The 10,772-nt window shown below is 44.8% G+C and overlaps 1 protein-coding gene across 1 annotated transcript; it reads left to right on the top strand.

Annotated features, from left to right (window-relative positions):
• Positions 1-3,088: 3,088 nt before the first annotated feature.
• Positions 3,089-4,722, top strand: LOC138641358 (uncharacterized). The gene is made up of 2 exons (XM_069728911.1): positions 3,089-3,494; positions 3,931-4,722. The coding sequence occupies exons 1-2, from the start codon at positions 3,126-3,128 to the stop codon at positions 4,453-4,455; spliced, it is 894 nt and encodes a 297-aa protein (XP_069585012.1). The 5' UTR covers positions 3,089-3,125; the 3' UTR covers positions 4,456-4,722.
• The last annotated feature ends 6,050 nt before the right edge of the window (positions 4,723-10,772 follow it).

Genomic DNA, 10,772 nt, shown 5'->3' with positions numbered 1-10,772 from the left:
AATTTGCACAAGAATGAACATACTGCGATTTTTTTTCACTAGTGTGATTGAGGCCTAAAGGTACAGTTAAGGTACCATCACACTAGACGATATCGCTAGCGATCCGTGACGTTGCAGCGTCCTGGCTAGCGATATCGTCCAGTGTGACACGCAGCAGCGATCAGGCCCCTGCTGTGATGTCGCTGGTCGGGGAAGAAAGGCCAGAACTTTATTTCGTCGCTGGCTCTCCCGCTGACATCGCTGAATCGGTGTGTGTGACACCGATTCAGCGATGTCTTCGCTGGTAACCAGGGTAAACATCGGGTTACTAAGCGCAGGGCCGCGCTTAGTAACCCGATGTTTACCCTGGTTACCATCGTTAAAGTAAAAAAACAAACACTAAATACTTACCTACCGCTGTCTGTCCTCGGCGCTCTGCTTCGTTCTCTGCTCTGGCTGTGAGCACAGCGGCCAGAAAGCAGAGCAGTGACGTCACCGCTCTGCTTTCCGGCCGCTGTGCTCACAGCCAGAGCAGAGAAGCAGAGCGCCGAGGACAGACAGCGGTAGGTAAGTATGTAGTGTTTGTTTTTTTACTTTAACGATGGTAACCAGGGTAAACATCAGGTTACTAAGCGCGGCCCTGCGCTTACTAACCCGATGTTTACCCTGGTTACCGGCATCGTTGGTCGCTGGAGAGCTGTCTGTGTGACAGCTCTCCAGCGACCAAACAGCAACGCTGCAGCGATCCGGATCGTTGTCGGTATCGCTGCAGCGTCGCTTAGTGTGACGGTACCTTTACACGTTACGATCTCGTTGACGATATCGTTTGAAAACGTCACATGATCACGTCGTCCTTGCAATGTCGTTTTCACATCGTTGCGTGTAACGTGAAGATATCGGACGAACACATCGTTGGATCGCTGATCGCAGATTTGAGGTCAGGATCTCAAATCTGATGATCCTCGTCCAATTATGTGTCAGAAGATGTGCAGCATCGTTCAGTGTAATGCTGAGATGAACGATTTTGGTCTAAATTCTCCTATTCCTGCCATTGTGAAAAATCGTTCTGCAAACGTTTGCAATGAGGCTAACACGGAGCCAAAATTTACATCGTTAACAAGATAGTTGCATGTGACGCCTCTTGGACGATGTGAAACTGATTGCACGAACGATGTGATCATGTGACATTTCTAACTATATCGTCGACGAGATCGTAACATGTAACGGTACCTTTGACCGCTGCGGATCCGCAGCAGTTTCCCCTGAGTTTACAGTACAATGTAAACTTATGGGAAACAAAAAACGCTGTGCACATGCTTCGGAAAAATCCGCGCGGAAACGCTGCGGATTACATTCCACAGCATGTCACTTCTTTTCTGCGGATTTTCACCTGCTCCAACAGGAAACTGCAGATGAAAATCCGCAGAAGAAACCGCAGTAAAAAATGCGATAAATCTGCAGTAAAAACCGCAACGGGTTTTCACTGCGGTTTTTGGAATTCCGCTGCGGAAAAATCCGCAGTGGAATCCGCAAAGTGTGCACATAGCCTTAAGGTACCGTCACACTAGACGATTTTACAACGAGAACGACAACGATCTGTGACGTAACAGCGTCCTCGTTAGCGATATCGTTGTGTTTGACACGCAGCAGCGATCTGGATCCCGCTGTGAAATCGCTAGTCGGCGCTGAAAGTTCAGAACTTTATTTGATCGTTCGATTGGGGTGTATCGTTGTGTTTGACATCAAAAGCAACGACCCCAGCAACGATCATAGGGGCCGTCGCAGCGTCTTGCTCTAGCCAGGTAGGCGTTGTATATTAAAAAGGAGACGCCTTTACAATACATTGCAGTGACGCCCGTAATAGATTTTAATTGTAAACGTTTTCTTGAAAAAATATCAATTTACCACGATCACATAAACTTTCCATACTATGATACCCTAGGTCCAATACATATCGCCTGATTAACACAATAAAATATGCAATTACAAAGGATAGGGAACCGTACAGTGATAAAGTATTACATAAAATAAAAAAAAGGATACGCTATTACAAAAGGTGACTCCCTCTGTCCCGACAAGCCTGGGAGGTGGTGTGTACATTCCATAAAGGGTGTCTTTACAATACATAACAATTACAAAAGGAGACGCCTTTACATTACATTATAACATTACAAAAAGTGACGTCAGAACATGACTTTACAAAAGGAGATGCCATGTGTCGCAATAGTCTGGGATGTGGTGTGTACATTATAACATAAAGGGAGTCTTTACAATACATTACAATGACAAAGGGGAGGACATAATGACATTAAAAAAGGTGACGCCATAACATGACTTTACAAAAGGTGATGCCATCTGTCGCCACAGCCTGCATGGGGATTACAACAGCCAGTACAAAAAAAAAGGCTTTTACATTATTTCATTAAAAAAAGGTGACGCCATAACGTTATACATTACATTACGAATTGAGTGGGTGTGATGTCTCCCTGTGAACTGTGATAGGCCACAGCGGGATCATCTGTAGGTAGGTTCTATAGCAAGGTTCCGATATAAAAAGCTTGAGTCAACTGTTCAATCACTTGTGGGTATTTCAACTACGAGCATCTTGCAATAGGTTGGAAATCCAAAACTCTGCATCGTGTTCATTCTCCATCTCGTAAGCGTACTGGTTGGAAAACAAGATCTTTGCAGCGTCTTCGTTTTATAACCTCTCGTGAGCGTCTTGTTTGGAAATCTAGAATTCTGCTCCGTATTGATTTCACATCTCGTGAGCGTCGTGGTTGTAAAACGAGACCTCTGCATCGTCTTCGTTCTCTAGCTTCTTGTGAGCGACCTGGTTGGAGATCTTGAACTCATTAGCGCTCTTATTAGATCTTTCATGGTAAGTGTATCTGTTTTTTTTATCTGCCATTTTCAAGCCCCAAAATTGGTATTAATAATATGAAAAAAGCATACAAACCATCCCATCCCTAAAATGGTGGCTACCAAAAGGAAATATCGCACGGCCCATCCCATACAATAGAAGGCTGCTCACATTAGGAAAGGCACAGGGGCCACAACTTTCTTGCTTGCTGTTGCTTCATTTTTTATTTATGTTTTTTTAGATGTCTGCCAATGAACAAGACTGTGTTCGGGCACTCCTAGAGATGTACCGCTCCCTGCCCTGCTTGTGGAAGATAAAGTCGGCGGATTACAGCAACCGCTACAAAAAGAAAGATGCGTATGAGAAGCTGGTGGCCATCTACAAGGAGCATCATCCCACTGAGACGGTGGATGAACACATTGTGCGTAAAAAAATCCAGGCTCTCCGCACAGTCTACAAAAAAGAGTTGAACAAGGTGGAAAAGTCGCTGAAGTCTGGGGCCGGAACTGACGACGTCTATGTGCCCAAGTTGTGGTACTATGACCTGCTGGCGTTCACTCGGGACCAGGAAATCCCTCGACCGTGCCAGACTGTCACAAGCATATGTGCACCATCGCCTGAAGAGAACCTGCCCGAGTCTCCGGACGAGCATGTAAGTACCCTCTAGCTTCCCTTCTAGTAGCATGCCGTGTGTCATGTAGGTTTATGAGACTGCATGGTTTCCAATAATAATGATTCACATTTTTCATGTTTAATCCCCCTGTTAATAACAGTTGTCACTTCCTGTTCTGAGAAGTATGTCCAAACAGTACTTCCCCCTCCTTCAAATGCATTTTAATAATTTCCAAAGTCTATAACATAAAGATATATACATTAACATATTGTGTCTTCCGCACATTTGTACGTACAGTATTGCTGCCCAATGTAGTTCTGCCCAGCTCTGAAAGCTCTGTAACCCCTGTGGTTTGCTACCTAGTTCCTCATAGCTTCCCATGAACAGGAATAGAGGTGTTGGAGAGGTGGGGCTCTAAGCTGAGTTGTTTGTATGTTATTGACTTTTAATTTTTTTCTTTTTCCTTGAATCGCAGGTGCCTCTGCAACAGCGGGAAAGACCAGAAGGGAACGATGTCCAGTCCCATCAGTCCTCCAGAAGCCCGTGTCTCGAGGATCAGACACGTCCACAGCGGCCATCTCGCAAAAGAAAGTCGACAGCTGTGGATCTCCTGGCAATGGCTAACAACATCTTGTCCAAGCATGCGGCAACCCAGCTCTCCGCATTCCCAACCTTGGTTGAGGAACGGTTAAACAAATTGGACGTTACCCAACGATCTCACGCGGAGAGATTGATGTTTGACGTTCTGAACGCGGCAGCCGCTGGAAAACTGAGCGACACATCTATGTTGAACATCACCGAGCGTCAGCCCAGTAGCCAGTTTTATTTGGGACCACCACCACAGGAGCCCATGCACAGCACTCCTGTCCGCAGACCAGGCCCACATCATTCTCAGTTCTGGACACCACCTGCACCCCCTTCTTTTGCAGACTTTTCACAAGGACCTCCTACGTCCACGCACCGGTACAGCGAGATGGACACCTTCTATCAAAATTTGTAGGGATCTTGTCTTGAAAACAATAGAGACTTCAGTTTTATAACGTCCATAATCCACTCTGCCTACTGCACTGCAGTCATTGGCCTGACGCCCGGTCATTAATCCTTGTGCCTATGCATCATCAATAGTTTTAAGAAACTTAATTTAAAAAAAAAAAAAAGGCTATCACACCTGCTAAACTCACCCTCCGTCGCCTTTCCCACTCCCAGGACCACTCCATTGAAAGCGGCAGCTTACGGTCCCTGGGAAAGGTGGCGTAGGGTGAGTATAGCAGTACTTCAACGGGACTTCGGAAGGTGAGTATACAAATATATTTATATGTTAATAAACCCATCCAATTTATCCCTCCCCTACTCCGTAATCCCTTATGGATCATCAACAGTGAAAGTGTCATGTGAAATAAAAAAAAAAAATAAATAAAAAAAAAAAAGGCTATCACACCTGCTATACTCACCCTCCGTCGCCTTTCCCACTCCCAGGACCACTCCATTGAAAGCGGCAGCTTACGGTCCCTGGGAAAGGTGGCGTAGGGTGAGTATAGCAGTACTTCAACGGGACTTCGGAAGGTGAGCATACAAATATATTTATATGTTAATAAACCCATCCAATTTATCCCTCCCCTACTCCGTAATCCCTTATGGATCATCAACAGTGAAAGTGTCATGTGAAATAAAAAAAAAAAAAAAAAAAAAAAAAAGGCTATCACACCTGCTATACTCACCCTCCGTCGCCTTTCCCACTCCCAGGACCACTCCATTGAAAGCGGCAGCTTACGGTCCCTGGGAAAGGTGGCGTAGGGTGAGTATAGCAGTACTTCAACGGGACTTCGGAAGGTGAGTATACAAATATATTTATATGTTAATAAACCCATCCAATTTATCCCTCCCCTACTCCGTAATCCCTTATGGATCATCAACAGTGAAAGTGTCATGTGAAATTAAAAAAAAAATAAATAAAAAAAAAAAAGGCTATCACACCTGCTATACTCACCCTCCGTCGCCTTTCCCACTCCCAGGACCACTCCATTGAAAGCGGCAGCTTACGGTCTCTGGGAAAGGTGGCGTAGGGTGAGTATAGCACTACTTCAACGGGACTTCGGAAGGTGAGTATACAAATATATTTATATGTTAATAAACCCATCCAATTTATCCCTCCCCTACTCCGTAATCCCCTATGGATCATCAACAGTGAAAGTGTCATGTGAAATAAAAAAATAAATAAATAAAAAAAAAAAAGGCTATCACACCTGCTATACTCACCCTCCGTCGCCTTTCCCACTCCCAGGACCACTCCATTGAAAGCGGCAGCTTACGGTCTCTGGGAAAGGTGGCGTAGGGTGAGTATAGCAGTACTTCAACGGGACTTCGGAAGGTGAGTATACAAATATATTTATATGTTAATAAACCCATCCAATTTATCCCTCCCCTACTCCGTAATCCCTTATGGATCATCAACAGTGAAAGTGTCATGTGAAATTAAAAAAAAAATAAATAAAAAAAAAAAAGGCTATCACACCTGCTATACTCACCCTCCGTCGCCTTTCCCACTCCCAGGACCACTCCATTGAAAGCGGCAGCTTACGGTCCCTGGGAAAGGTGGCGTAGGGTGAGTATAGCACTACTTCAACGGGACTTCGGAAGGTGAGTATACAAATATATTTATATGTTAATAAACCCATCCAATTTATCCCTCCCCTACTCCGTAATCCCCTATGGATCATCAACAGTGAAAATGTCATGTAAAAACTAATAAAATATATATATTTTTTTAATTTGTCTCCATACTACGTGGCTCTCTGGATGGGCAAAATACTATGTGAGTGGGCAATATGCAAAGTGGACATGCATACTGTACAATACCAAATGCGTTATAATCGGGATATATATATATATATATATATATATATATATATATATATAAATAGAAAAAAAAAGGAACAGCACTATGCTCACCAATAGCGGGTGCCTAGCCCCCTTGAAAAAGGCTCAGTGAGCTGAAACGTCGCGCAGTGATGTGGGTCGATTAAATCTCCATATTTTTTTCACCTGTAACTTTGGTAGTGCTGCCTTATTTTTCCTATTTTGTATATATATATATATATATATATATATATATATATATATATATATATACATACATGCATACACACACATACACACATACACACATACACACATACACACACACACACACACACACACACACACACACCATGAAAGCGCTAGGGCAGAGGAGGTTGTTGGTTCTCATGGTTCATATGTTTGATACAGAAGTAGAGTATTTGCATACTTCGATATTTTTATTGGAATGGAATAAAAAGAACAAGAGAATGTACATAAATCGATATATCGTTATGTTGACATTGTTACTTGACAAAGACATTGTTTGGGTTCTAAAAAGAATGGTACACGAGAGCGGATCAACAAAAACAAATGTAATCCATAATAAATGGTAAAAGATATGCCTACAGTTGCGCTACAATTGTTGGTGCTGCCATGAGATAGCCCCTGGACCATTGAAAAAGTCACAGTATTTTTCCCTGCAATTTGTCGCGTCATCATTGTTCCTTCCGGATCCCAGACTTTCCAGGCCAGAAACCCTGTGCTCGTCTAGACGCCATTCTCCCTGGGTTATATCCCCGTTTGCAGGGTCAACAGAGTCTACATACTGTGGAGGGCTGTATGCAGTGGCATCACGGCGGCGCAAAAAGTTGTGCAGGACGCAACAAGCAAGAACCACAGAGTCTATAGACGATAGTTTCATGTTCATTGCAGTGTGGAAAACACGAAATCGGTTTGCCATGATTCCAAACGCATTCTCCACAACGCGTCTAGCTCTCGAAAGCCGGTAATTAAATATGCGCCGCTCAGGTGTCAGAGTCTTCTGGGAGAAGGGCTTCAAAAGGTTGGGATGCAGTGGGAACGCCTCATCTCCGACAAACACAAAGTTCATGTTTCCAGTAGTGTCACTGTTGGGAGGCAAGGCCAGTTTGTTTTCTTTCAAGCGGTCCCCAAAATCGGTTAGCTCCAAAACTCCGCCATCAGATAATCTCCCATTGATCCCTACAGACACACTTACAAATTCGTAGTTCGCATTAACGAGGGCCATCAGAATAACGCTGAAATATCCCTTATAGTTATAATAAAAGGAGCCGGAGTGTGGTGGTTGGGTGATGCGGACATGTTTCCCATCCAAGGCCCCCCCGCAATTAGGGAACTGCCATTGCTCATGAAATCCCCTTGAAATCTCTTTCCAATCATCCGGGGTCTCCGGGAAAGGCATGTAATTGTGGTGTAAAGCTGAGATAATTGCTTTACATGTTTTCGGAATGATGACGCTGAGTAGGGTTCGGGAAATCGCAGCGCAGTAATGCAAGTCTTGCATAGACCTGCCAGTCGCCAGGAACCGGAGCGTAACAGCCAGTCTCTCATCCACAGGGACAGCAGCTCGCATCCTTGTATTTTGCCGCCTAATATAAGGTTCCACAGCTTCAAGTAGGACATTAAATGAATCCTCGGACATTCTCAAGTAGTTCTTGAAATCATGCGGGTTGTTCTCCTTCAGTTCCCTGATTAGGCCCATGTGGGACAATTGATTCCTCTTCTGCAGCCACTGTCTGGTCCACATGCGGCGCTGTCGCTTTGCACGATTGTTTCGCGCTTCAGCCTCCAGCTGGTTCTGAGCTTCTAACAGCAATGCAGCCGCTACAATCGCAGGTACATCCGAAAGAGACATGGCAACCTGAAAAAGCAAAATAAAAAATAATTAGTACATATGATTTGCTAAACTGACACAAGACAACCAATACTGTAACATAGTGTTCACACATCTTTTTTTTTTTTTTCTTGGTTAGAAGGCAAAGTTCACATTAGCGTTTTGTTCGGCGCAGCCACGGCAATGCATTAGTCATGCGCCACTATATTTTACCTAGGGGCCTGAAATAACATGTGTTGCCCTATCGTTTTGTGAATCATGCGTCAGGACACAGAGGACGATGCATGATGTTTTTTTTCCTGCCCCTAAAACCATGTAAAAGTTAATGCATGGGTCACAAAAAGCGGCGTTACATTTCTGTTGAACAGGGCAGCGTCTGAGACGCAACACTGAACAGATATGTGAGCACATGCCCGAACATAGGATTTAATGGAAATTTATCTTTACATGTGTAATAAGCAGCGTTTAACACTACAGCCGCACCTCTGACACCCCAAAATTACTATACAAGCTACTACAACACTGAAACAATACAATGAGCGCTGTGACTTGGTAACGGGAACGCCCAAAAAAAAAACAAAAAAAGGATGTCTGGAGCCGGCGTCACAAACGCGACGCTGTGTATAATCAGAGACGCTATAGCGATGCCGATCGCGCGGCTGCTAGGACCTCCTCTGGGCGTGGTTAGGCGGTGCCGTACAGCGTCTATCTTTAGAAAATGGCGGCGAGACAGCGCTGTGCTCCTCTGGGGCAGGCCGAGGTGCGTTTTTTTGTGGACATGATGGATGCCCTCGACTATGAGGGACGGAGGAGCCGGCCTGCCCACCCAATTTGCACAAGAATGCAGTGCTGGGCCGCATTGCAGAAATGATGGAGAGGAGGTTCAGCATCCGGCGCAGTGCGCTGCAACTGCGAAAAAAGTGGGCCGACCTACGGTATAAGCAGCCACTCCATCTGGCACACTTGCGAGCGGAGGCAAAGCAAGGCAAGTACCAGTATGGTGTAATTGGAAGACGCACGGTTCCGGCCGGGGGGAATTGGGAGACTCGTGCCCCTGGTTGCCAACTTGTCCGGGACTTACGATGAAAAAATGTCATATTTTATTTTCAAATTTCCGTAATGTCCTAGCGCAAAAATGGGTTGTCGGTTACAAAATGGTCAGGTCATGTGTTCCATAATCTCCACCCCCATATTTAATTTATAGGGATATCCGCAATTGTTATCTAGATTGTCCTGAAATCATTACGAGGAGGTTGGCAACCCTGCTCGCACAGCCAGTAGGGGGAAACAGGAGACGCGCTCGGCCGTGAGGCGCTTCCTATGTTCTATATATGTACTTACATTTTGCTTGTCAAAATAGATTTTTACTCCTTCCCGCAAATGGCCTCTTTTTTGTGTTTTTTTTTGTCTACAGCTCTGTACTTTTGTTGTCAAAACATTGCGTTTCTTTTTTGTTTTTTTTTTGTGTAGAGAGACGCCACCGGCACCAGAGGGCACTAGCCTCCACCACAGCGGCCAGCAGCAGCCCACAGCCTGGACCATCACGTAAGTTATCCATCATTCATTTCAATTTTATAACTGCATACGGGACATTACAGGGGAGCGGAAATATTGTATACATTACAGATGCAGTCGAATTTCGATAGGCTCCTAACTTTGGCTGTCAATGTTGTCTATTTTTATTGTGATGTCTACAGCTCTGTACTTTTGGTGTCAAAACATGGCGTTTCTTTTTTGGTTTTTTTGGTGTAGAGAGACGCCGCCGGCACCAGAGGGCACTAGCCACCACCACAGCGGCCAGCAGCAGCCCACAGCCTGGACCATCACGTAAGTTATCCATCATTCATTTCAATTTTATAACTGCATACGGGACATTACAGGGGAGCGGAAATATTGTATACATTACAGATGCAGTCGAATTTCGATATGCTCCTAACTTTGGCTGTCAATGTTGTCTATTTTTATTGTGATGTCTACAGCTCTGTACTTTTGGTGTCAAAACATGGCGTTTATTTTATTTTTGTGTAGAGAGACGCCGCCGGCTACAGAGGATACTATCCTCCCCCACATCTTCCAGCAGCAGCAGCAGCCCACAAGCTGGACCGTCACGTAAGTTAAACATCATTCATTTCAAAATTATAACGGCATATGGGACATAAGAGGTGAGCTGAAATATTTTATACATTACAGATGCAGTAACCCCACCGCAGGCCACTACACCGCCCTTCCGCTACCCATCTTCCTCCCCCGGCTCGGCATCATTCTCCCCAGGGGCGAGCATTTGTAAGTGACGATAACTGCGAGCGGTTCCCCACAGCGAGTTCAATTGTTAAACAGATATGTTTTTGATTCCTTTTAGCTCCGGGAGCTCTGGCCCGAGACAGGGGATGGATGCTAAGCAGCTCCAGTGATGGACAACAGGCGTCCCTTCTCCGTAAGTATACAGACAGTGGGAGGGGTTATCAGTGGGATGTCACATTTGACAGCGACTAATAAAATGCCAAAAAAAAAAAAAAAAGACCTCTGGGACAGGACAAAAAATAACTTCTTCTATTTTCTATCCACAGAACCGGACACTGTGAGAGAGCTGCTGGCCAAGCAGGATC

Source organism: Ranitomeya imitator, chromosome 6 (genome assembly GCF_032444005.1).
Source record: "Ranitomeya imitator isolate aRanImi1 chromosome 6, aRanImi1.pri, whole genome shotgun sequence".
Lineage (NCBI taxonomy): Eukaryota > Metazoa > Chordata > Amphibia > Anura > Dendrobatidae > Ranitomeya > Ranitomeya imitator.
The sequence above is the reverse complement of the archived record's forward strand: the minus strand, read 5'-3'. Positions and strand labels throughout refer to the sequence as shown.